The sequence below is a fragment of the Pleurodeles waltl genome, chromosome 11 (assembly GCF_031143425.1).
Source record: "Pleurodeles waltl isolate 20211129_DDA chromosome 11, aPleWal1.hap1.20221129, whole genome shotgun sequence".
Lineage (NCBI taxonomy): Eukaryota > Metazoa > Chordata > Amphibia > Caudata > Salamandridae > Pleurodeles > Pleurodeles waltl.
Window position 1 is genome coordinate 140,664,390 of NC_090450.1, and position 27,958 is coordinate 140,692,347.

General features: G+C 45.4%; 1 protein-coding gene across 1 annotated transcript in view; it reads right to left on the reverse strand.

The window, feature by feature from the left end:
• Positions 1-27,958, reverse strand: part of LEKR1 (leucine, glutamate and lysine rich 1) — a 543,246-nt gene that overhangs the window by 225,101 nt on the left and 290,187 nt on the right. The window contains exon 4 of the mRNA XM_069213291.1: positions 20,892-21,011. Within this exon, the coding sequence (XP_069069392.1) occupies positions 20,892-21,011 (120 nt within the window). The remainder of the gene's footprint in view (positions 1-20,891; positions 21,012-27,958) is intronic.

Genomic DNA, 27,958 nt, shown 5'->3' on the forward strand with positions numbered 1-27,958 from the left:
CAGAGTGCCTCGGTCTCCGGTCACCACATAGAACCTTGCCTTTGTTGACACCTGCCCACTGGACACTGCCACCTCCACCATGCCCTTTAAAGGAAGCAGCTCCTGGCCCCCATAATTGTATATTCTCGTGGTAGTTGGGGAAAGCGAGGGTGTTGGGGTCCATTGCTCGAATAGAAACTCGTCCATCACATTCACCGATGCTCCTGTATCTATGAGCACCGTTGCCGGCTTGCCATTGAGCCGAATGTTGCACATGGGTGGTGGTCGCTTTCTCTGCTGACTCCCCCCGTGAACGAGATCACAAAGATGTCTTCTCCTTCATCTTCCTCGAAGACCGGGTTTCTCTGAGCCATGGCTTCAGCCGATTCATCAGTCTCTTTAGTTACACTTCTGACCTTGGTGTCCCTTCCTTTTTGGTTTCCTTGCCAGCCTCTTCCTGACCTGCACACCTTCGCAAAATGATTGTCTTTGCCACACCTATCACATGTTTTTCCTTTTGCCGGGCACACCATTGGTGGTTTGTGTTCGTACTCACAACTCCTGCAGGTGTGCGTGCCCTGTTTGACCAAATTCGTCCTTCGTCCCGGCAGTTGATGTGTCTAGATGGCGTCTACCTGCTCCTCCTTCACCTGGACTGGACGTGTGGTTGATGCAGCAGCTAGTGATTGTCCTCTTACTGCTGCCATGGCGTCCGCTCTTTTTTTTTTTTAAATCTGTTTATTAAACACAACACACGAGCGGCAGTACATATAGCTTGAGTTAGTAAGAGAATAAACATTTTTCCCTTTTCATGTGTCCTTGCACGTACCTGCAATTCCCATACAGTACGGTTACATTTTTAATGTACTGGCATGTAATTTAACTTGATACATTTTAAAACAATAACAATAGGCATATCTATGGTTTTATTTAAGTATATCTAATGGTATTCTAAGTGATTACGATAATATTCAACTGTATAGGCGTGAAATATGTTAGTGCTTGTTTACATGCTATATAGTTTGCAATGGGGCAAAGGCTGGGGTAGCAGGGCTTCGGGATCTTTTGTCAGTTTGTATATTCGTGTCTGGATGAAGTTGCGCTTGTTATCCAACTATATATTTCCGGGTTGATATGGCGAGGGTGGCTGGGACGCTACTACGGATATGATTTATTACTTATCGTGGTTGCTAAGTGTTTACGTGTAGGTCGTTCTGTATGTGTCGCGTGTTTCAAGGGGGGTAATCATCATCTCTAGCCTCTATTTGTATTACAAAGTGATCCCACTGTGTGGCTCCCTCCTGTATCTGGCCTCTGAGTTGCAGCTGTCTTAGAGTGTGTGCCTCCGCTAGTGTGGAGCTGTGTAAGGCTGAAAGCCAGGTGCGGAAGGAGGGGGCGTTAGGGGCCTTCCAGTGTGTAGCGATCGAACGCTTGTATATTATAAACGCAAGATCTATAAACTTGTGAGTGTGTTTTTCATTCTTGTCCCGGCGACGTATGCCCAATAAGCAGGATTCTGGTGTGGGAATAAGCGTGTTTCCTATTATGTCTGCAACCGTCTCGGTGATGCGGCACCAGCCAGTTTGTATTGTGTGGCATTCCCAAACCATATGGTAGAAATTAGCAGCAGGGGTAGCGCATCTAGGGCATTCTGGCTTAGAGTTTGGGTATATTTTGTTGATGCGGGACGGAGATAGATATGCTTGATGGATATAATTGAATTGAGTATATCTTAGTCTAACATTACGGGATACAGATTTAATCGTGGTGAGGGCAGCTTTCCAGGATTTCTGATCAACTGGTGTGGGGAGGACCTCATCCCAGCGGCTCTTAACTTGGGTCAAAGCAGTGCAGGTATCTGTTAGGAGTATTTTATATAATTTAGTAATGCAGCCCTTAATGTTTCCTATAGTGAGTAATGAGGTGAGTAGGGGGGATTCAACAGGCTCGTTTGGGTTGCTCCCCCAAAGGTTTTGTAGAAGTTTGTTAATAGCATTAAATGTTAAGAAGGCCCCAGGTTGCATGATACCAGCAGTCACGAGCTCTGCGAAAGTGCTTGCTTTAGAGTTCAAGTACAAGTCTCCCATATTCAGTGCCTTGGTTATCCGTATATCATGGTGATGGGAAAGAGCTCGGACACCTGGTACCTGAGCCAAAGGTATTGCAGGTGAATAAGGGGGAGTTAAGGTTTTGCCCTGGACATATCTCCGCCAGCAGTATCTAGCCGTTACTACTAGGGGATTTCTGTTAGATGGGTAAGGAGGTTTGGACATAAGTGATGACAGTATCGTTTGTGGTGCCACACAAGACATTATCGCTATACACTCTGGGGTGGGTGGGTCGCTAAGCCACGTGGCTACCCATTGGAGTTGGGCTGCTGCGTAGTATAATTCAAAGTTCGGCATGCCAAGTCCGCCTTCCTCCTGTGGATATTGTGTAATGGCTATAGCTACTCTTCGTCTGTCTCTGCCCCACAGCAAATCAGTCAGCAGAGAGTGTAGTTTATGAAAGAATGAACGTGGCAGGGATAATGGGAGCGCTGTAAAATAGTATAAAAATCTGGGTAATATTAACATTTTTGCTATGGCCGTGCGGCCCATGGGTGATAGTGGGTGGGAACTCCAAAATGCCATGGATCCCCGAGTTGAGCGTAGCAGCCTATCGAGATTGCCCTCGCGTAGGTCTGTCATAGAGTGGTAAACCTGAATCCCCAGATATTTAAAAGTCTGATATGCCCATGTCAGTTGATGTAGTGGTAATACCGATTGCTGTTCCGTAGGTATACGAGTGAGCGGGAAGATACATGATTTCGCCCAATTAACACATAAACCAGATGATAAAGCGAAGTTATCCAGGATTTGTATAACTTCTGCGAGGGAGGAGGTATAGTTACGCAAATATATTAGGGCATCATCTGCGTATAGGGAAATAATATGGTATGTGTTGGATTCTAGGATGCCCCATCTGCTTGCCCAGCTACGAAGTTTAATTGCCAATGGCTCCATAGCTATAGCAAATAATAAAGGGGATAAAGGGCAACCTTGTCTGGTGCCTCTGCCGATGGGGAACGCGTCTGATATCATTTGGCCCGTTTTGACGCGAGCTATTGGTTTAGTGTATAGAGTGGCAATCCAGTTAATGAAACCGCTTTGAAAGCCGAACGCCTTCAGAGTGCGGAAGAGATATTCCCATCCGAGCGTATCAAATGCCTTCTCTATGTCCAATGCCACAGCCACTGCCTCAGTTTCTGTGGTACTGTGTAATATACGTATTAGGCGTCTTATATTTAAAAAAGTGTTCCTCCCTGGTACAAATCCAGATTGATCATGATGAATTAAGTCTGATAAATAAGGGAGTAGCCTATTTGCTAGAATTTTCCCCAGGAGTTTACAGTCAGTGTTTAATAGGGAGAGTGGTCTATAGGATTTGACATCAAGTGGATCGCGTCCTGGTTTTGGTAGCACCACTATCAATGCTTCGCGCATGGAGTCTGGCAGCTGCTTTCTATTACGTGCCTCGTTAAATACCTCGGTCAGGGGCTGCAGGAGATGAGCAGATAGTGAATTGTAATATTCCGTTGGTAGTCCGTCTGAGCCAGGAGTTTTGCCGCGCGCCATTTGAGAAAGAGCTAAGCGTAGTTCTTCGATAGTGATGGGACCGTCCAGTATGGCTGCGCTGTCAATGATATTCGTATTTTGGGGAATCAATGAGAGGAGTTCAGAAAGAAGTTGTTCATTTGGAGGGTGAGTGGGCTGATATAGGGAACGATAATATATATGAAAGGACTCATTGATTCCGGCTTGTGTGTTAATCACTTCCCCTGAGTGTGTTCTTATCGCGCCTATGGGTGAGGACTGTAATGGTTGACGGACCAACCATGCCAATAGCTTGCCCGATCTATCGCCTTCTGCGTGTTGACGGGTTTTAAAATGTCTATAGTCATGTCTGCTGAGCCTGTCATCCGCTTCTTTGTAGTCAGATTTCAGCGAATTTAGTGTTTCAAGCGAGGACCCGCTAGTGGTGGTCTCGGTCTCTGCCCTGCGCATTTTTAATTCTATCTCTAGTAATTCCTTATTAAGCATTCTTTTGACCCCCAGCGAGGCTGCAAGGCAGTGGCCGCGTATAACCACTTTGTGAGCGTCCCATTCCGTGGCGCGCGCTGTTGTTGTGTTTTTATTTAAAGCAAAGTAATCCGATAAGCACTTAGCTAGTTCAGCATGATAAGGGGGATCTATGAGGGCATCTGGTTGTAGACGCCATGTGGGAATGCACGTGTGTGTGCGGCCCGTTCTCAGGGTAGCTTGAAGCGGATTATGATCAGATATGGTGCGAGCCAGATAGCCTGATGTGGTTATTTTTGGGATTATATCTTTTGACGCAAACATCATGTCTATTCTAGTGTGCAATTTATGCACAGGGGAGTAGAAAGAATATTCACGGTGTGTGGGGTGGGCAGTTCTCCAAATGTCTCTTAGCCTATTGTTGGAGGCCCACTCTGCAAGTTCGAGTGAAGCACGTTTAGCTAGGGTATTATCTAACGGAGGGATAGAGCGATCTCTGTGAATGTCTAATACGCAATTAAAGTCACCGCCCCAAATAGTATCCATCTCCGGATCATTAAGTTTACTACTGTTAAGTGTCTGTAGGAATTCCCATTGATTTGAATTGGGGGTATATATTGATGCTAATGCCATGGGTTCCCCGTCTAGGGCACCTTCCAAAAGGACATATCGGCCATCTGGGTCACATTGTATGCGGGACGTAACATAAGGGACCCCGGGGGCTATCCAGATCGCCGCTCCCCTAGCATATGTTGAAGAAATGGTACCATATAATTGCCCCTTCCATTTTACTTTTGTGTACTCCAAAGAGGACTTAGCCAGGTGTGTCTCCTGTAACATGGCAAAATGTATTTGATGTCTCCTGAGGTATGCGTGGATCTGTTGTCGTTTACGCGGGGATGCCATGCCCCTTATATTCCATGTGAGTATTTTATATTGCGGGTTATACTGTTGTCTTTGGGTTGCCATGGAACTTTTGTACTTGTATGTCTAGATTTTGTGGGTTTGGTGGGCCCACTCCTTTTACAACTATAGTGTATTTCACGCCCATTATGCTTGGCCAATTTATACTGCAGCTGCCTAGTATGTACTTATCATTAGCAATCAAACAGCTTTTACTACGAATACTATAATCTAAATTATGCCTCATAGATATGATTCTGCTAATTAAAACAATAACATTAACTATATCTAACAGTAACTGTGGTTGTGGCAAGGGCGTTAACGATACAATACTTGCCAACCAGATAGAACGTTCCATATGGTGCGGTGGTGTTTCAAGTAATTAAGTTCAAATCAATGCTGGTTCCGACCCGTTATGTTCTTGTTGAAGCTGCTACTTTCTGGGACCAGCCATGAGTCTTTTGCTGCGGTCGGGGGCAGCAGTGCGGCGGAGATGAGGTCAGCGTAGTAGACGATTAGTGACTACTTCTGTAGGATGTCGTGTGCCGTTGTGTCCGAGATTGGTATATATTAGCAGATGTCGTCTGCTGTTCGTGGAGTGAGATTGGGGGCACAGGCGGAGTCTGTAGAGTCAGAGAGTATCCCAAGCTCGGATTCTAATACCGAGTGCGTCGATACAGACCCCGGGGATGCATTGGCGAAAAGGGATGTCGTTTGCAATAATAGAGAGCGTTCCACGCAAGACTGTTCAGGAGTAGGTTTAGTGTCTGGTTGCCTGCTGGGTTTGCGTTTGCCACTAGGAGGGTGATTTTTATCTTTGGAATTTCTTGTATTGGGAGGGTCAGCGAGTCCCTTGGCATGTAGCCAAGTCCATGCATCATCTGGTGAGGTGAAAAAGAAAGTGCGGGTGTCGTCCTGTATTCGAAGTTTGGCCGGGAACAACAGAGCGTATTTGATATTGTGGTCTCTTAGTCGCTCTTTGACCCGAAAAAATGAGTTACGCTTTTTCTGTACCTCTGCTGTAAAGTCTGGATAGGCCGATATGATTGCCCCTTCGAAGCGCATTGGGCCTGCTTTTCGGAACAGCTGCAGTACGAGGTCCCTGTCACGGTAGTTGAGGAGTCTTGTTATTAGTGGGCGAGGCTGAGTGCCAGGTGGTGGGGGGTTTCCGGGAACCCTGTGGGCGCGTTCTATTGAAAAGAATTTCGGGACATTGTCCTTCAGTACTGTTTCTATTAGCCATTGCTCAATGAACAGTTCTGCGCATGGGTCCTCAACGCGCTCAGGAAAGCCCACGAAGCGGATATTATTACGTCTTGACCTTCCTTCTGCTTCTTCAGCTTTGCGCCTCAGTATCCCTAGTTCAGCTGTTACAGCCCCCATTTGCGACTGGAGTTTGGTTATCGCTGGTGAGAGGTGTGACGTGTCTGCTTCCAAGCCTGCGACCTTTTCAGCTAGCGTATGTTGGTCTGCACGCAATATATTAACGTCTTCGATTACCGAACCTATTTTTGCTTCCAGAGTAATTTTGGTGTCCAGTATGGCTTGTAAAATCTTTTCAAATTGCGTTGTGTGCGTTTGGAGTGTTATTTCCATCTTTTGTAGTGCTTGTTGTGTGGTCGAGGCCTCCGCAGGTGGGGGTGGGGCATCAGAATCCATATTCCCAGCAGGTACGCGTGGGGTCTTTGGTTTGCCCATTGATTATTTACGTGACGGTATTGCTGTTAACTATTGTTTTTGAAGTGGCTTCGATTGATTAGGACTGCTGAGGCTTGTTCCTGAAAAATAGAAATCTTGCTGCGTATCAGGCAAAGAAGTTATACCGCTTACGGGTTCTAGGGCACCGTGACCGTCAGGATTTCGTGTTGTTTGCAAAGAAGCAGGGCCCCTAACTTGGGGTCAGCAGCACTGTTTGGAGTAGTGAAGATAAGATAGCAATACTTTGTTTGTGTGGTGTATCCTCTTTGTAGTGGAGAGCCTCAGGGCTTTTATGTCTGGTGAGAGCCCTGCTGGAAACGCTGCGGCTCGATTAGCGCCGCCGGTGCAGTGCCGCAGGAGGATATACTGTAGTGCCCTGTTATACGTATTATTTTCTGAAGGGGTCCGTTTTATTGCTGTGTTGCTGCTTGGAAGCTGGGATTGGTAGGGCTCAATTTACTTGAACTTTGGTGGTCCCAACTCTTCTTGTTTCTTTTTTTTTTTTTTTTTTTTTAAATTGTTATTTATTTGCTTTCCCAATTGTCTCTCCTCCTTAGTACTTGGTTATTTGTTAGCCCAGGCTTAATGCGCAAGGAAACGCCTGTTCAATGCCATCCGATTTTTTTTTTGGGGGTGTAGAGCCAAGATTCAAGGGCAGCCGGTGGGATCCCCTCCCCTCTCGCGGGGAACGCAGCTCCAGCCCGCACGGCACCCCCGAGTCTCAATGGTGGCCGCACGTCCCAGCGGTACCTGTCATGTGGAGCCAGCCGGCTTCACACGGGAGTGTGGCCGTATCGGGCCGAGCGCATCGGGTCGAACGCGGCCCCCAGGCGCGTGGTCCCGGAGCAGGGGATCAAGCGCCTCCTCACCTACGTCGGCGCCCGCCTTCCTGCCCCGGGAGACGGGTCAAGTCCCAGCGCGTCGGGAACCCGTCCGTGTCCCGCTACGCAGCTGCCTCGGCACTAAAGGTGCCGCGTCGCATCGGCCCCGGCAGGAAAGGTCCAGGCTCCACGGGCCTCGGCGGCCGCACCCAGGACCGCAGCTGACCCCGCGGCACCCGGAACGCCGCGGTCGGATCCAGTCAGAGCAGCGCCGGCATCTCAGGTAGAGCATACGGCGTCTCGCACGAACAGTAGTGCGGGCGCCTGTTAGAGGATATTTGACACGGGCCGGGATCAGAGCTACGAACTATGCGACCAGCCCGGTCGCCATTTTGGCCACGCCCCCCCCATGGCGTCCGCTCTTACCGCTGATAGTTTGTGTGAAAATGCCAAAACCAAGATGTCATCGAGGGGCATGCCTTGCTGTCGTAGTATAAGCTTTCTCAGTGCGTTCGATCGGCATCCTTGAATAATCTGTGCTCTGATCTCCTCTTGTTGATTTAGGCCTACGCAGGAGCTTGCTAGCATCCTTAGTCGAGCATAGAACATGTCCATCGACTCAACATCCGTCTGCTGAGCCTGCTGGAGGTTGAAGCGTTCAAAGTCTGAGTTCAGCTGTGAGTCGAAATGATTGTTCAGGGCTTCCACTGCGGCATTGAAATCTGACTTATCACCTGTGTTTGGGAGTGCGTCGAACAGTTCCTGCAGTTTATCACCCCCCATGAGCAGCATATGAGATCTGCGCTCCGCCCCATCTGTCTCTTTTGTGGCGCAGAAGTAGTTTTCTAATCGGTTTAGCCATAGGCGCCATCTTGGCGAAGCTGTGACCGGGTAAATCAGTTGACTGAATGGGGGCAGCGCAGTGACTGAGGAGTGAGCACTGGCACCCGCTTGCACAGGCAGCTGAGGGTTTTCTTGCGGTGGGGCGCTCATGATGTCTCACGGTCTGCGGGCACTTTATTTTTATGTTGCAGTTTCTTGTCTCACAGTTTCTCTTTAAAGTTTGTGGTGTCTATGTTTTTTTTTTCAGTGCACTTTCCCCACTTCTTTTCTTCCAGGGCCACTCTTAGTTGTGGCTCATATCACCAAAAGAAGAGAAGAGGAGAAGAGGGAAAAACATAAAAAAATCTCTCCTCTTCCCTTTCCTTGTGTCCTTATTCTCCTTATGCCTCCTTATTTCAGAGTCTTTAATGTGCCTTGTATCATACTCTTTTTGTGCCTCTTTGTTATGCTGTGTGTTTTATTTATTTATTTTCTTTTTTTTTTTTTCAGTTTTTTTTTTTTTCCTTACAGCCCTTCTGCGTCTGTTACACAGGGCTCCTGCCCCTCCGGCTCCTGTGCTGCGTTCCCCTCCCTGGGGAATGCAGCCCGAGCGTCACTTTGCTGGATCCTGGGGCGTGCGCGTGTATTTACTGAAGCGCGCACAGCCCGCGTAGTGCTGCATGGCCTCCCGGGAAAGACGGCTGCAATTGACCAGCGACGGAGGTGAGGCCAATTTCAAGCTTTTCCTTGCGCGCACGCCGCGGCAAGGGTTTTTCCCTTTGTATTACACGGCCGGGCACTCACCGGAGAGGGAGACGGGGCACGCCTTCTCTCAGCAGGGCGCGTCTCCTCTCTACACGGCCGGCGCCGTCGTGGTCACGCGTTGTTCCTGTGTCTTCTTTATTTATTTATTTTTTCTAGGGAGCGAGCTCATCCGCGATGCAGGAGTGTCAGAATCCCGCTCGTCGCCAATGTAGTTTAGGGCAACGCCACACCCAACGGCGGAGAGCAAGGCAACACACATGTACACGGTAGTAGGGTCTCAGGTTACATAACCTCGGTTCCGCAAAGAAAAGGCGAGCCCGGGTGGCTCTCTACACAAGGGAACAAAGGTGGGTGCACATAATTAAACTAAGGGTAAGTTCAGAGGTAGCCCCATCTTCTTCAGCAATCTCAGGAGTATGAAATGAATGAGAACTCAGCTATGGACTAGGTGCATGTCAGGTTAAGTTAACCTGTGAATTCAAGGTAGCACTGTGCATTATCATACTTGTCTTTCTGTATTCCTGATGGAATACAGTCACTAGAGGTAACAGTGCAATGAACAAACATTAACGTCATGAGCTACACAAACGGTAAGAGCCAACATGAGTTATTTTGTGAAACAACATCGGTGTCAGATAGAGTTGCCATGCCAGTAACTGAGTTTGTTCCCATGAGGTCTGTCCAATAAATTGTGCCATCAATGATGGAACATTGTGATTTATCAAAAGGTGCTAGAATATTAACCCAGGCATTCATCGGGGTGGCTACATGGAGAGAATGCTCTGAGTGACTGTCCAAGTTGAACTGTTCCCGACACATTCGATTTTGTCACTGATAAATACGATACAACATGAACCCTGTCTTTGCTGTGGCGAAGCAGCTATGTGCCACAGACACACCGAGCCTGTGTCACTCTCAATCACCACCAAACCCCACCCCACAGAGAAGTAAATGTGTGGCAACATGCAGTGTGCTACTAAATATCTCAATTTTGACTCCTAGGCAACGATTGGCTTATCAAGGACTCTGATGAGCATACACAGTGGCATTGCTTGTAATTCCCAATTTGCACAATTTACTTTACTCACAGCTACTTTAGCCCTTTATGTGCATGCCTGCACTTCAAGTGCGCTAACCAGTTTTCAAGTATGCATGTCTTGTTTATTCCATAGAAGGTCTGTAATATACTTTCTCTGAAGGTGGTCCTACCATTGCTGCACAGCCCTCTTGCAGTCTGATGTCAAGCTGCCACCTGGAATGTACTTGACAGAATCAAGTAAAGTCTACTGTGTATCCACATTGGTGAGTTTTCAGTTTTCATACCGACTCAAAAAAAAACTCTTGACAATTCAAGACAGGAGGAACCGCATGGAAGGGGAGCCTTTAAAGTGTCAGCATTTGTCTTTTGAACTTCCTCCTTGATTTTATCAGGCTGTCAAAAGCCACCTGGTGTCCAGAATATGTCAAAAAACGTCCTTTTCTGATGAGTTTCTCATTTAGTACTCTGACCATTTCTTTTGCGCCTTGACCCTAACAGGTGAACCCAGTCCTTGGAAAATAAACAAAATAGAAAATACAAATAGGAAACACCTAAATGCCTATTTCACACACACTACTTCCGCACCTTCTCCCAACCCATTTTGGTTATCACGTGGTCAGAAGAACCATGGATGGATTGGCCTACTAAAAAAAAAAAAACAACGCCTTTACCTCTGTGGAGATTCTCAACACTATTTGTTGCATCGTCCATCCCCCTGTTCCTCAGTTGACAGCCTACTGTGGAAATGCCAAAATCATAAAACTGTGCCACCTCTTACAGAGGAAGAGGTGATTTAGGTGGTACAACTTGGCATGTCCGGACAGTAAGAGGACAAAGAGGAATCATGCAGCAGCACACAAAAGGGACCCCTTAACTGCCTTAGCATTCAGAATTTTCATGTTTATCACCATCCCATCTTTTGATTTTACTCAAAATATACTTTTCACCCAAATCCCTATAATATATGTCAATTTTTCACGGTCATGCTATATGGGGTGAATGGAAAGTGACTGCCTGGGTAGATGATAGGTGGTCAGAGGTTTAAGTCGTCCCACTACCTTGTTCATTTTATGATATGATGTAGCATAGACACACACCCCAATGCCCCCCTCCCATGGGCCATACAATTGGATGCTTCTGTACATTGACAAATGATAAGGAGTCAAAAGTAGGACAAAGCAGTGCTTATTGAAGCATTACTTTAGAAGAGACAGTGATAAATAGTGCAATTTGAAGGATTGTATAGTGATAATGGACATGCGGGTAAACTACAGATGTGTGGAGGGATAACGTGTTGTGCAGAGTGTTTTTTTGGTAGTCTACCACATTGCAAGGCACTGTTCCCTTGTCCCTAGAATGCAGGCCTCAGGCAGGGCTGGGGCAACCTCAACTGATGAGGCCACCGAGGGTGACCAAATGGGATAGCTGTTGCAGGTTAACTCTCTGCTAGTATCACACTGGAAGAAGATAGCTCTTGTCTTCTGTAAAGACTATATAATTAATTAAAGCCACAAGAAAAGCCAGTCCTGGCAGCCCACCCTTGCTCCCTCAATGGTAGTTAGTGCTTGATGGCATGGGTGTGCTCCACATGGGGAAACAGCCATTATCTGGTAGAGACTCTATCTAGCTGCAGATTCCTTATCTTGGAATTTCCCAGGCGTCAGCCTGGATCCAGAAACATTCGCTTGAGGAGTACCCCTGTGCACTCCGTTGGGTAGCTTTCTTCAGTTCTGTGTGGCGTTGTCGGTATCGTTGGCACCAGATGTAACATTGCTGTCACCTCAATAGCAGTTACCCAGGCGTGCGAACGTCAGCTACTTTTTTCACAGCTTTTCATGCCAGGAGTGTAGAGCCACGAAATGAAATGACGATTGTGTGTTTAAACTAGGACCCTGAAAAGGTCACCCTAGCCCTAGTGGAGAGTTATGGGTAGGTGTAAGAAATCTGTGCAAGAACGTTGCCTGAACATTATTTTCAACAGCCAGGCACAGGGGGAGATTGGGAGGGGTCACTGGAACCTTTAGAACACCAGTTGAAGTCTACTTCATTAGACTGGTATGAGGAACTAGGAGATGCCAATGGACTGGACCCATCTCCTGATTCTGGCTTTATCTCTCCCCCCAATGTGGCTACGGAGGAGAGAGCTTCCTATTCAATGGTTGTGCGGAGAGCAGTGGAGGTCCTTGGCCTTTAACTGCCCTCAATGAATTTCAAGACTATGCTCATGATAGAAATGCTTCAACCAGGGGCTTCCTCTTCTGAACCCCTTTTGGTGACGCACTTACTGATGTCCTACTGGGAACCTGGTCCAATCCCAGCACAGGGTGACCCTAGTTTCTTCAGCAAGCATCACATCCATGGCAGCTTGGTAGTCCAAGCCTCAACTTCCCATGGCACGTTCACTTCCGCTCCCCCGGACAGTGAATCTAAGAAGCTGGACCTTGTTGGGAAGATGTTTTCTTCCACCAGCCTGGCATTGAGGTAGATGAACACCTCGTGATTATTGTCCCATTTTTCGCACCCCTTATGGGATACGGTTGCGCAAGTCCTGCCACAGGACCCGGAGGATGCCCGTGCCATCCTCTCCCAAGCAGTGAAATATTGGAGGGACGCAGCAAAGTTTGCCATTAGGTGTGGTCTGGATATGACTGACTTGCTGGGCAGAGCGGTTTCATCGACGGTGGCCTTATGGCACCACAACTGATTGAGAACATCTGGCTTTTCACAGGATGTCAGGCAAACCTTATGGATATGCCCTTTGACAGAACTTGCTTATTTGGCGAGAAGGCAGACTCAGCGCTGGAGCGTTTTAAGGACTCTCGGATTATAGCCAAGTCCTCAGGCCTCTCAGCAATCTCCTGTCCACAGCCTATCTTTCGTGGCTACAGAAGGGGCGTGCCCCTATGCCAGCCACCATCATGCACAAGCTCCCCAAGCTGTGCAAGGGCGTGGGTGCAGTACATTCAGACATAGACGATTTGGAAGCCAGAAGTCATCCATCACCCAGCAGTTGCAACCTCCAAGCCCTCTTAGTTCGATTCTGTTGGACCATGCTTCTCTAGTTGGAAGGAGAATTCAACATCATCTCCTCCACTGGCAGTCCATTACATCAGGTGCATGGGTCTTATAGATCATACCGAAGGGCTGCTCCCTCCCTTTCCAATCCTTTCCTCCCCCAATACCGCCAACATACGAACAGCTGGCCAAGAATCACATGACTTTGCTTCAAGAGGAAGTTACAGGTGTTTTGGCTAAGGGGCCCATAGAAAGGGTACTGTTGTCAGAAGTAGGCAGTGGTTGTTATTCCTGCTACTTTCCGATACCCAAAAAAGAACAAGGGCCTATTCTAGACCTACAGACTGTCAATCTCGTCCTCAAGAAGGAAAAAAATCAAGATGCTCACTTTGGCCCAGGTCTTGTCTGCCCTAGACCAAGGAGAATGACTGGTAGCATTGAACTTGCAGGATGCGTATTTCCACATCCCCATCTTGCCTGCCCTTAGGCGTTACCTGCAGTTCAAGGTAGACCATGAGTACTATCAGTTCACTGTACTCCCCTTTGGCCTTACCAGCGCCCCTCAGGTGTTCACCAAGTTGATGGCGGTGGTCCCAGCTTGTCTGCAAATGTTAGGAGTTTCAGTTATCCCCTACCTCGACGAATGGCTGCTGAAGGCGAGCTCACCCCAGGCTGTCGTCTCCTACCTCCAAACATTGGCGAGCCTCCTGCATTCACTGGGATTCACTATAAATGTCTTGAAGTCACATCTGACTCCTCAGATGCTTCCTTTCATCGGGGCAGTTCTGCACACAGTGAGGTCCTCCCGAGCAGGGAGTCCACGATATTCAGGCTATGATGCCGATGTTTCAGCCTATATCCTGAGTTTCAGAGAGACTGACTCTGAGGCTACTGGGCCTCATAGCCACCTGCATCCTGCTGGTGAATAATGTCAGATGGCACATGCAGGCTTTGCAGTGGGACCTCAAGTTCCAGTGGGCGCAGCATCATGGGAATCTTTCCAACATGGCCAAGAACTCGGAGGGACTACAAAAGCCCTGCAGTGGTGGCTTATGAACCGCAATTGGTTCAAAGGCAGACTCCTCTCCCTTCCCCACCAGATTTCACAGTAATGACAGAGGCATCACTTCTGAGACTGGGAGGCCATCTGGGAGGGGTGAAGATCAGAAGGCTCTGGTCTCCAGCAAAATCAGTGCTCCACATCAACTTGCTGGAGCTCTGTTCGATCCGGCTAGCACTCAAAGAATTTCTTCCCTTTGTCAATGGGAAGTTAGTGCAGGTGTTCACAGACAACACCACCACAATGTGGTACAGCAACAAGCACAGAAGGGTGAGGTCGTGGACCCTTTGTCAAGAGGCGCTGTGTCTCTGGACATTGCTGGAACAGCAGGGCATAACCCTGGTGGTTCAACACCTGGCAGGTTCTCTGAACGCCAGGGCAGACAAACTCAGCCGTCTATGCCTAGTGGATCACGAGTAGTGTCTCCATTAAGAGGTGGCACAAGGACTCTTTCACCAGTGGGGAGAGCCTTGGTTAGATCTGTTTGCCTCCAAAGAGAACGTGCAGCGTCAGAAGTTTTGTGTGTTGGAGTTTCCAAGGCTGCAATCGCTCAGCAATGCTTTTCTTTATGAATGGTGTTCCGGCTTCCTGTACACCTTTCTGCCCATACCACTTCTGCCCAGAGGTTTCAAGAAGATCAAGAACAACCGGACCCAAGTAAGCCTTGTGGCTCTGGACTGGGCAATGAGAGTCTGGTATACAGAGTTTTTGAAAATGAACATTGATCTTCCGATCAGGCTGCCCCTTCAGGAGGAGCTTCTCTTTCAGCATATCTGAGGCTGCTTGACCAACCATCTTTATTTGAGTCTCGTATTGTAAATAGGCTTCTTAAAGGGCTTGTCAGGGCATATGAATGTAATATTTGCAGTACATTTTGTTTTACAAAAAAAACTGTGTCTGGCGGTGGCGCGAGTTGCAGTTACTTTACAACACAAGTTAGTAACTTGAGATAACTCTAACTATAACAGGTGAATTTCTATGGTTTTATACTTTTAAAATCTGAGCCCAACTATAACGTCCCTGTAACCTTTACTTTTTTTGTGTGAATTTCTATGTTTTTTAACTCTATTTCCTAACTATAACATACCTGTAACCTTTGTGTTTTTCAGTGAATTTCTATGTTTTTTTTAACGTATAGTAATTTTCATTGCTATACGTTAATCCAACCACCGCCGCACATGGCCTTCAGCCATGCGCAGTGTGGGTAGGCCAAAGAGCCTGTCCTGCAGCCAGGCCCTGCTGCCAACCTCTGATACCCACCCAAACCAGTGCAGCGCATGGATGCAGGCCCTGCCTGCAGCCAGGTCCTGCAGCAAACGCCCATAACCATTGAACCCCACACCATGCATAGCCAAACAGTTGGCTTTCTTTGTGTGAGAATAGGTGTAAGAGGGTGTCTGGGTGTGAGAGTGTCTGTCTCGGTGTGAAACTGGGTGCGTGAGAGTCTGAGTGGTTCTGGGAGTGGGTGCATGAGAGTCTGAGTGGTTCTGGGAGTGGGTGCATGAGGGTCTGAGTGGGTCTGTGAGTGGGTGCGTCAGTGTCTGAGTGGGTCTGTGAGTGGATGCCCAAGGGTCTGAGTGGGTCTGTGAGTGGGTGTGTCAGTGTCCGAGTGGGTCTGAGAGTGGGTGCATAAGGGTTTGAGTGGGTCTGAGAGCGGGAGCATGAGTGTCTGAGTGGGTCTGTGAGCTGGTGCACGAGTGTCAAAACGCTTGGTCCTAATACATAAAACATGGTCCTAATATGTATTAGTTAATAAATATTACCTAGCGGCGGCTACCACTAGGTAGTTATAGTTAGGACCATGTTTCCATAGAAAAAGCGTTTTTGACTTGCCTATATCTTTGGCACCTTTTGACAATTTTTCAGTACATTTTCCCCCCAGAAAGTGCTCCGGTGAGCCTTATTGCGCACAGAAAGTTTCAGGGTGATCCGTCAAGCGGGGGCTGAGAAAAAGGGGGGTCAAAAATGTTTTGTCTCCCATGTTAATTCTCATAGGAACTTTAGACATGACTACAGTCTGAACCACTGAACGAAATTACACCAAATCTGGCAGAAAGCTACCTTTTGGCACGCAGATTGCGCTTTTGCTTATTTGGTGTAAATCCTTTCAGTAGTTTATGAGAAATTGAAGAAAATCCAAATGTATATATCTGAGGTTACAAATAAATTGCGAATGCTTGAGCAAATAGAAGCGCTGTAATTGGCTGGCCACAACCTGATCAGAAATTTAATGTTATAAGAGAGGATCCCTGCGGCTAAAAAACAAAATGAAAAGTAGCATACCAGGTCACGGTGGAGGTATCCTGCCCCCAGGAGTGCACTATTTTTTCGTAAACAAATGTACTGCAAATATTACATTGATATTGTCAGTGATGTTATCAAAGATGTCATGAGTATTTTAATTAGGAGTGGGGTAATTAGCAGTGCATGGTGAGGGCGCAAGTTATAGTTACTTTATGGCACGAGTTTTACAGGTGAGTATAAACTCTATAGACATATCTATATATATATATATGTATATATATATATATATATATATATATATATATATATATATATATATATATATATAGAGAGAGAGAGATATATATATATATATATATAGAGAGAGATATATATAAAACTTTTACCGAACATATGCTTTTACCATTCATGCCTTTACAATGAAATTAGTTGTGACATGCGTGGTTCCATCATACAACCCTCCACATGTACTGTAGGGACAAAAACAAGTTTGTGGACATCAGAAGGATTTGGAAATACTGTGAGCCGTACCAAGTGGAGACAAGGCTACATTAGAACTATATAAATAAAGGAAAAAGGGAGAATGTGGCGTGTGAAGAGGAGACTGAGTAACAGTAGGAATGGGGACAGAGCAAGGGAAACATGATGTTCTACTTACCTGGCCATATCAATGCCGCCATCAGAAAAAGCAGTTCTGCGGTCCCTATTAGGTGACAGTCACTGCTGGCTGGGTCACAAGGGTTAAGGCACTGCGCCACAGCTACTGCTTGGAGAAGAGAGGTTAGTGGGCCTCATAGTCAAACCCTAACGATTTTGGACATGCCTGTAATCCAGTACCTGAAGGTTCCGGGACTTCCAAGACTACTGATCTAATCAGCATTCTAGTAGGCCATGATGACATCATCAAGGGAGGAAATAAACATTCTGAAAAATCACTTATCTCCTCCACCGCTCCTCTGTCCCTCAACACTCCTCTCTACAGGCACAGGCTCCCAGCCTGCCCCGCGCCAATCCTGATGCTGCTCAGAGCAGCATCAGGATTGGCTGGCAGCACCCAGACAGGGCGATCTCAGGGAGACTGGGAGCCTGTGCAGGCTTTCTCCAGCCCATGTGTGTTTGGCCGGCCCGAGACGGCCAGCCAAACACACATGCGCAGTGAAGAGCGCATGTCACCTCGTGGCTCCGCCGCTTTAAAAGAAAACGATAATAAACATAGTTTATTATCGTTTTCTTTAAAAGGTTTTGCAGCTGCCGCAGCTGGCAGGGTGGGGCAATGCTCCTCTGCCCAAATAGAGGAGCTACCACTGGGTAGCATGTGCCTTATAACAGGTATTTATTGTAAAAAAACAGTAAACCAGTCAAGTTGCATTAAAATACACTACTAGCGCATGGGTGAGATCATTATTACTGTCACAGAGAAACTACACATAGTGGGCTGCATCCAGGAGCCCGATTGGTAATGATAGAGGTGACGGATATTTTTTACCCGAACTCGCCACTGATACACATGCTATAATCTGTTTAAGGGTCACCGCTTCACATCCCCTAAGATGGAGACCGGGAGCCTCATATCTGAGGGGCGACCAGGAAGACAGAAGTGTGGCTATAAAACCAGGTGAACAGTGACATTTTTAGCAACTGTATTCTGACCAAACGAGATAATCAGAAACACCTCAGTACTGTCTATTATGCATCTTTTAGGCAGTGCATATGACTACAATGACACTGGCCATTCACCAGTCTCAAGCTTGCTTGAGACAAATGTGAACAAGGTAAACACGGACGATAGCAGTGAGAGGTCCAGGGGAAATGGCAAGTTTGAAAGCTCTAGTAGAATAGGGTGATAAAAGAAAAGGGCAGATGGGGGCATGGGAGAGAGGGAGAGAGTATGGGAGAGAGAGAAAGGAGAGGATGTCATGAGGATATGACAGACAGAGATCTGGATCAGGGACAGAGGAGACAGGGGAAAAGGGGGGGCGGAGGAGATATGCAGAAAGGGGAGATGAGAAAAATTTAGACTGAGAAACAGGAAAAACAGAGAAAAAGTGGTGAGGATGTGGTAAACAGGCAAATCAAGGGGTTGACGATACCAGGAACGAGGTGGGGTAGAGAGGATGGGGCAGAAGAGACGAGGGGCAGTAAAAACAAGGGGACTTAGGAGAGAGGTGGGACAGTGGGCAGCAGGTCTGGGAAGCAAAGAGATTTAAATGGCAGATGGGCAGGTGAACAGAGGAGAGAGTGCTGCAAGCTATGGGTGGCAGTGCAACATTTGTGGGTGGATAACTCCACTGTCTCTTGCTCTTTGATGATGTGTAGTCATGATCATTGCCTGCCATCAGGAAATGCCCCGCCACTGCCACATCACAGCCCACTTGAGAGACCTACACTGGCTCCCCGTCAACAAGGGAATCACGTTCAAACTCCTCACCCACGCTCACACAGCACTGCACAACACCGGACCAGAATACCTCAACAGACGTCTCTCCTTCTACATCCCGACCCAACAGCTTTGCTCCGCCGACCTTGCCCTCGCCACCATCCCACGCATCCACAGAACGACTGACTGCCTGTGGCAGATGGTTCTTCCACCTCGCCACCAAGACATGGAACACTCTTCCCACCCACCTGCGTTAGACACAGGACCTACTTACCTTCAGGAGACCTATCTAGACCCGACGTGACTATCTGAGCAGTAGCAGCCTCCCCCTCAGTGCCTTGAGACCCTCATGGGTGAGTAGTGCGCTTTACAAATACTTTGATTGATTGAGATTCATCTACCACATACAGCCAAATGACTTTTTCCTTCACATGTTTCTTCTCGATATGCAACTGTTGCCTGACTTTTCCCATCGAACACTCCAACCAGAAGGCATTCACTGTATTGTTGAGGAGCTGCCACGTGGTCTGATTTCATCTGCAGAAGTGATGTGAGGAGGGAGATGGAATACCTCCACAGGTTTTTCTTCTGTGCACATGTATAGAGAAACAGAGATGTGCAAACTGTGGAATGTGGAGTTTCATATGCACACATAACCATAAGTAGTGTGCAGGGTAAATACGGGAAAAGTCTACACCTGGCTCGATTTATGCACGCAATGGGAAATTTACATTATATGTAGACAAGCATTTCGCCCTGCGATTCGACATTTTAGGTTTTGGATCAGGCCCTAGCCTTCGAATAACTATATAAATAGAACATGTCTGATCAAAGGTGTCTAATCACAAACCAAAAAGGGAATGAATAGATTGGGAAATGGAAGGACTGCTTAAGTATTTGCAACATTTAAGGCACGTGTAAATGTGCATTATCATCCACTGCAAGTTAGTTACCGCTTAATGCGTGCATACTTTGAGTCACAAGACTGTATTGGTTGGATTAAATCGATTCCCATTGTTCGCAGGGAACTCTATATGAACCTCGTATGATCTTAATAAACTGCGATCAACAATAGACATTTCTGCAGTAGCCCACCTGTACTAATGACATCGTTGTTCCTCATGCTGTGTGATACAATACAAAAAAAATTAATTAAGGCTCCCAACAGTTGTTTCACAGCTGTTAGCTTCTTCCTGCTGATTGGTCTATTATCCCACCAAGCAACAAAGCTAAACATCTATCATGCATTTTTAGGTCTGGCGTTACCCAGGACCTTTTCTTTCTACCAACATCACATTTACAATATAGTTCCCTACAGGGGCTTTCAGCATGGGAGTCATTTATGGGTCGCAGCTGCCCCTAGCGACCCTGACCACTTCATTTGCCACCCCTGGTTTCAGAGGTGGCAAAATCAGTGCCTGTAGAACAGGGCCACTACACGGACATCGGTTGAGGATGCAATCTCCTTGCTTTTTGCCAATTTTTATTACACTCATAGAGATGAATAACATACTATTCACAATTAGCTGGAATATGACTCCCCCATGGGGTAACTGAAAATGCGCTTATATGTATGTTGTGTGCAAGCGTGCAAGTGTGTTTATGTGAGAGAGTGTGTGTTTGTTTGTGTGTGTGTGATTGGTTGTTTAAGTGTAAACATGTGTGAGTGAGTGAATGTTAAGGTCAAATGGTGTGTGATGCCACTTCTGCTACTCCTGGCCTTTTGGTGAATTGACGTTCATGGCTTTCAGCCCACCTTCATCTATTAATTCTCATTTTTTCCTGCCCGCTACAGCATACAGCATGGGCAGTAGGTCAGCCCACTTCAGCTGTTGGCTAAGTGAGTGGCAGCATTCTGCTCTTTCACAAGTAGCACATCACAGAGAAAGTAGTTCCCCTCAGTGGCAGAGACTACCATGGCGATGTGTTTTCTGAGACTAAACAATATTTTGCTTTTAGCCAATGTCTTTTTTTAGATTCCCCCCAAAAACGAGTTCCCACATAACACAACAAAACAAGCACTGACAAAGCCGAACAGCTGACAGTAAAAGCTAGACCTACTAGGTCTGACAGTGCTTGTTTAATCAAGGAATCTCAAGATCCTCACCTGAACAGCTGTGACTGACTGTGTGCTTCCTTTAACTGTTCTTCAAGGCATCTTTGAGCATCAAACACACTTTGCAAGTCATTCTGTTGTTTTTCCAGTTGTATTGTTAAATTCTGAATTCTACAAGAGGAATAAAAGACATACATCTAAGATAATCACAAAAATGAAATTTGGTGTCTGAGTGAGCACACTTTTCCTTGACAGTGACCAAGGCTTACATCCTACCCATGATCACATGTTAAAATGGTGACTTATAATTATGGGTAGACCTACGTTTTATATTATCCAGCTTAGATGAATTAACTACATCAGATAACATGCTACACATCAAATGTTCATTCAAGGCCAGGATACCTTATCACAGCCAATACAGTGATAGATTGTGTAACCCAAAGCTGAATTGCTCAAATATTTTCGAAAAATGATGTGGAGTAGATGAAAGTCACTTATTTAGACAAACAAAAATACTGTGCAAAAACATCACCGCCAAAAGATGAAAAGCTGCACAATATATGCAATGGAATGCAATATACTGGAATATATTTTCCATCCGAATAACACAGTAATATTCGCCTTTATACTCTATGCCGAAAAATTATAAAAACACAACAGCAGAAGTAGGTGTACTTGCTAAAAGGAGCAACACATACAATGTGGTCAGCTGCATTCTTTAAAAACATATACCAGATATCACAATTCCTTGTCATCCAAAGGCCATTCAGGTAATAATATATGTGGCAGACACGAACGTACGGTTCAATAAAACATGCAAGAACAAATAAGGCTGCTGTGAAATGACCCACAGTCAAGTGACAGAGGTAAACAGATCAATAGGTAATCTTTGGTCACTTTTATTTGCTTGGTCTGTGAGCTGAGGCAGACCTCTATAAAATAATAATAACTACACCATGTTTAAATAAAATATTAAAACATTAAAAAAAACAGGTATAGATGTCAAAGGAAATAGCAGAACAAAGTTAATACAAATAAACTTTCAATGTGTAGTGCTTAGGGATGTCTGGCCACAAGGTCTCCTCTTTCACCCCTTATCGCCCATACCATAGGCTCGCCAGGTCTGCAGTAGCCAATTTTGTAGCAAGCGAAGGGGTTGGCAATTGGCAATAGTGATATTCATCCTCTCTGAGTGTCCTAAGCAGCATAATCCAGGCTACTATCTGCCACATCAAAAGTAATTGTAATTGTATTTATATAGAGCTTACTACCACTGATGAGGTGTCTAAGCGCTTTTTTGTAAGTAGCACGCTACTCCAGAACCCAAAAGTAGTAGTGGTGGATTAGTATAGAGAAATATCAGTATATTATTAGTGTGAGTATAGGGAAATATGACTTAGTTTGATTGGTGGACATGTGAGTATGTTAGTTGGAATGAATATTATAATGGAGGGATAGACGAGGCAAGAATCCAGAAAGTGTTAATTAGGAGATCATAGTAGCAAGATGAGGTTTGGGATGAGTAATGGAGAGATGGAAGAGTCTGTAGAAAGGGATTAGGGAGATCATAGTAGTAAAATAAGGTTTGAGATTAGTCAGAGGAGAGATATTTGAGGGAGAATTTAGTAGGGTTGCTTGGGTGATCATAGTAGTAAACTAAGGTTTGGGGTGAGCTAGGCGGGATAGAGAAGAGTCTATGAAGGGCTATTTTGGCGATCATAGTAGTAGAATGAGGTTTGGGATGAGTCAGAGAGTGGAGATAGAGGACAGATTGATAAAGGTATAGGGTGAGTCAGAGTAGTACATTGAAGAGTGAGTTTTTTCTTTTTTTTCTCTTGTACAGTAGGACTAAATACATATACACATAATTACATAGGAAGGGAATATATGTATAAGGAAGATAATATATTGAGATTTAAAGTTGTATCATATAAACACAGACTTCATGTGTTGCAGTTTTTGAAGTTAATTTATGTGTGTACTTTATATAACATTATTTTTATTTTTTCCTCAATATTTCAATAGTGAAAAGTTTGTAAATAAATAGTTAGGATCTTATCCACCTATTGCAATAGATACATAAAACAGAGACTCCTGAGCATCTAATCAAACAACTGCCCTCAAGGCAAGGGAGATGAGGGCTTGAGGCTTTACACGTAGGAGTAGTCTGGCAGCAGAGTTCTGAATCTGTTGTAGTCTTTTCATAGTAGATAGAGATGATCCATGGTAGAGGGCATTGGCGTAATCCAGTTTAGACAGTACAAGAGAGATTATAGCCTGGACCTTGTGTAGAATTCCCAAGTGGTGGAAGATGCATCGCAGAGTTTTCATTTTATAAAGCTTGATGTTGCTAATTTGTCCACTTGGGCATTCATTGGTAACTTGGAGTCCATGGTACTTCCAAGGTTTCTTACTTCCTTAGAAACTGAGTTGGTCCCAGATCGTCAGGCCAGGCACAGAGTGGGTCATAGTTTTTTAATAGCCACATGTGAGTATTTCCATTTTGGAAGTATTCAGTTTTATATAGCTCCATGTCATCAACTGATCAATGGCTCTGAGGCAAATGAATATTTGAGAGTTTACAATGTCTTTGTGGCATTCCACTTCAAAGAGTATTTGTGTGTCATCTGTATAGTTGTAGAATGTGAGTTGAAATTCATTAATCATTGCGGTAATGGAAGGCCTGCTTGCTTTGACCAGATCCACAAATTCACTTTGTGTTATTTGTTTGAAGGAATGCAAGGGCTGGGTTGGCTTATTCTTGGAGAGGATTTTACCCTGTCTCCTCTGTCCCATGTCCAGATCTCGGTCTGTCATATCCTCATGTCATCCTCTCCTTCCTCTCTCCCTCCCATTGTCCCTCCCATGCCTCCATCTGTCCTTTCCTTTTATCACCCTTTTCCACTAGAGCTTTCAAGCTTGTCATTTCCCCTGGACCCCTCACTGCTATTGTCTGTGTTTACCTTGTCTTCGTGTGTTGGTGGTAGAGATGGAGGCTGACAGCAAGATGGTGAGTTGTGTTGTTTTTGTAGAGCAGCCTGGTTGTGTAATAGACATGGGGATACGAAGTTATGAAGAGTGGCATGTAGTTAATTTTGTTTGCAACTGTTTAGGGTGGGAGGAAGAGGGGTTAGGGGTGGTGGTGGTGGAGCATTTGGGCCACATTCTAAGGCTCTAAATTGTACAATGAATGAGAGGCGGGTGAATGAGAGTGGATGTGTTGGTGTATTTGTTGTTGGTGAAGATAAAACATTTGGGAGTAAAGATGGATTAGGATGTGTGTTATCTGTGTAGTCATAAGGGAGGGAGTGGGTGTCTGTTTCTAATTTGTGACAGAAAATATTATGAAAGTGTGTGTCGTTTTTGATGTGCTGGTGTGAGATTTGTTTTGTGGAGTAGTGAGAGGAGATACTGATGTAGTGGTTTTCTGAGAAGGATGTGTTTGTAAAGTACTGTTGGTGAGCGGTATTTGAACTGTACAAGGTGTGATGATGTGTATTGAAGAAGAGTGTATCTGATGTATAAAATGGGATGGACAAGAGTTATGAGTGTTTGTGTTAGATTTGTGCACTGGAAGAGGTAATATGCGTGGTGGAGTGGTGTGTAAGGATTGTTTAGTTGTGTGTTTTTGGTAAAAAGAGGAGGAGATTGTTGGTGGATGATATGATGGAAGGCTGAGTATAGGTTTTGTCACCATCAAATGGGGTCTGTTAGGAGAAAGTAGAGGATAGAGCTGGTGTTTAGCATAAATAGGGAGTGTGTCTGGATGGATTAATGTTGTGTATAATGTTGCTTTGTGTTGTGTTGGCAATGTGTGGATTTGTTAGTGGTATAGGACAGAGTTGTATTCTGTGTGAGAATGAAAGTGCCATAATGTTGTAGTTGGGGCAGAAGAGTGAATAGGTGTGGTTTGTGGGGTTTGTAGTGGTTGTTGAGACACTGAAATATGTATGAGTTTGTTTGTGGTATGTGTGTAGAATGCCTTTGCTGATACTGTGTTTGGATGTTTGTGGATGTGGAAGGCTCAAGGTGGTTGCTGGTCAAGAAACAATTGGGCAGCATTTGTGGTCCTAGGTCTGACCTGGCCCAAACCGCCCTTGTCCTCTAAACCGTTAGCCTCGATGTCCAGGCTCAGGTGCACTGAGCCTTAGGCTCAAATAGGCCTACTGGCTAATGGAACCCTAATTCTAAACAATCAGAAACCTAAACCTAACCCTAAACTTTAGAGCCAATGGAAAACCTGGCCCTATGATAAAATCACAGCCCTAGCCCTATCAGCCAATCAAAGCCCAAACCCTTAGCCTCAAGTCCAAAAGGAAGCCTAGCCCTAGCAGCCGATCAAAACTCATACTCTAAACCCTTAGTCCATAAGAAACCCTAGCCCTGTCAACCAGTCAGAAACCATAGCCCAAACAGCCAATCAGAACTTAAACCCTAAGCCCTTAGTCCAACAGAAAGTCTAGACCTAGCAACCAATAAAAGCACAAGATGTAACAACCAGTAAAATGCATATAAGGGGCAAGAGGCCTTAAGCACAGGCTGCTGGTGCAAGGGGCAAGGAGGTGCTGCTCTATTCAGAATCTCCTTGGATAGAGGCAGGCTCAATCCACACTTTTTAGCTTCCTGATTCACCTCTTCAGGGAAGGCCCAATTCTAAAACATCTAAAATAATGTTTTTGCACACTTAAAATACTCACTTTTTCAAGCCTAAAACAAGAGCTACATACACTTTCCAAAGACAATTTAAACCATAAAGCATATTAAGCAGTCTCTTAAACACACATTGGTTAGCCACTGAGGTGTATTTAGCCTATTAACCTTGTAAGGGAGTTGGTGGGGTGGAGGCCTAGTAGAGTATAGGGGAAAAATAGGAGAGGAACTCAAGCAGTCAGGGACAGAAACAAAACAGCATTTTAAAAGTATAAAGTTCACCGAAACCAAGAGGTATATTTAAACTGTCACAGTTAGGGGAAAAAGCACTTTTTTAGAAAAACAAGAATACACAGAAATTTTGTGTTCTTACCAACTTATTTGTCTCTTGCTCACTAGGTCGTTTAGGCACAGAGAAGCTGGGGTCACAAAATGGAGGTAGCACCAATGCCAAAGCCAATATGGTCTTTGTCGTTCTGGATTCCTGAGGAGTCCAGCCCATCACAGCAGCTAAGTATCACACCTGACTACTGAGTATGTAAAGGACTCTTGGTGTTTCCTTGATGTATCATCATGTATCTGGAGAGTTTTAGCATTGTGCCCGATGCCCTCAGTGCAACGCAATCAGCTTGTTTTTTTGTCCATGTGATTTTCGATTTTCTTGCCCTGACTTTCTTTTACTGAAACATCTAGGTGTCAGCTTCCACCTCCTTGGAACCCCATGATGGTCTGAGTTTCTCATTTGGTACAAGCATTGTTTCTGCAGTCACCGGTCCAGCTAGACCTTTTTATGACCTTGCTTTTTCCTCCTTTAGTGGTTCTTTGAGTGGGACAACCGTTAGTTCAAGTAAAAAAAAAAGTATGACCACCAGAATGGCTTCCATAAAGCATTCACTTATTTTGACCTCTCTAAGTGCGAAATGTCACAATATTCTACGAGAAAAAGAAAAAGAAAAAGGATGTTTTTTAGAAACTGGTTCTCCAGTTGGCAGAGGTTTACACTCTTTCCAAGTAGGGACCACAATCCTAGTCAGGGCAAGTAAGATACACTCTAAAAATGTACCTGTGCTCACCCTCTTGTAGCTTGGCACAGAGGAGTGAGGCTAAACTAAAGAGGCAATGTGTAAAATATGTGTGCACTCACAGAGTAACACAGTGAAAACACCACAAAAGGTCTCCACACCAGTTCAGACAAGTAGTCAATATTTATCTGAGTCAAACAAGATCAAAACAACAAAATCTCAAAATATGAATTTTCAAAGATGAAATCAAAATGCTTTGCTCCAACCGGAGCTATCTGGTGGCGTTGGACTGGAGCAAATCAAAAAATGCAGTCCGACCACAATGGAGCGCAGGCTGAGTACAGGAGTCACGCAGACAATACCTTTGTTGCATCAATCCTTAGTGACAATGCGTTGATTCAGAGGAGGGGATGAGGTTTCATGATCGGGCAATGTAATTGATGTGTCAGTGTCCAGAAGCAGTGAGTACTGGTTCCGATGTACTACTATTCTATCAATGGGTGGTTTAAAAGGAGATTTTGGCGATTCCTGTCACCTATATTTTCAAGTAATACCACAAAATATATTTCATTTTCAGATGGTGCACTTTACAGGAAAAAACACCCCAAATCGGTGATTGTTGATAACAAGTTATATATAAAAAGGCACACGCCCCACAATTGTCCAATATTACAATCTTCACAGTTTATTTCTGTATTCTTCTTCAAATTAGAATATCAGCTTCAGTTCAGACTCCAGCCACTATTGCCAACACGTATTTCAACTGGGAAATCACCCAGTGACTTCATCAGGGCTGTAAATTAGTATTTCCCTATACATCAAGTTGTTGTCCAATTTCTGTTCTTATTTTGTTCTCATTCGCCCAAAATTCCGTATTGCTTTTCCAATGCTCTTGAATCTCCAAACATCTTATGCATATTCTCCCCTTATATCCAGGTTCGGCGTTTATCCACCTCACATGCAGCAAGTACACTTCCTTTTGAAAACAAAGTTGTGGGACGTGTGCCTTTTTATATATACTGGTTCCGATGTGTTGGTGCCGTGTTGGGCTGCTTTGTAAGTCGGAGTTGTTGCGTCATGAAGTTGGTGAGCGGTGTCTGCGGCTTAAGTGCAGGCAGCAGCAAAGCGGCGTTTCTGCAGCGGGATGCGTCAGTTCCATGTGACACGCCAGTGTTCTTGCATCAGTTCTTGTGTTGCAGCACCATACTCCCCTCCAAGGGCCCAGGAGTGAATTTGGCACCACTTGTCAGAGCAGGACTCAGAGCAGAGGAGCCCAGGTGCTGGTAGCAAGATGCAGGTGAGGTCTTTGAAATCCCTGAGACTTCAGAAACAGGAGGCAAGTTCAATCAGGCCCTTGGAGAAACTTTAGATTTGCAAGATGTAGAGAGTTAGATCCAGTCCTCCCACTCCCAGGCAAGAAGTAGCAAGCAGAAAGCCAACATA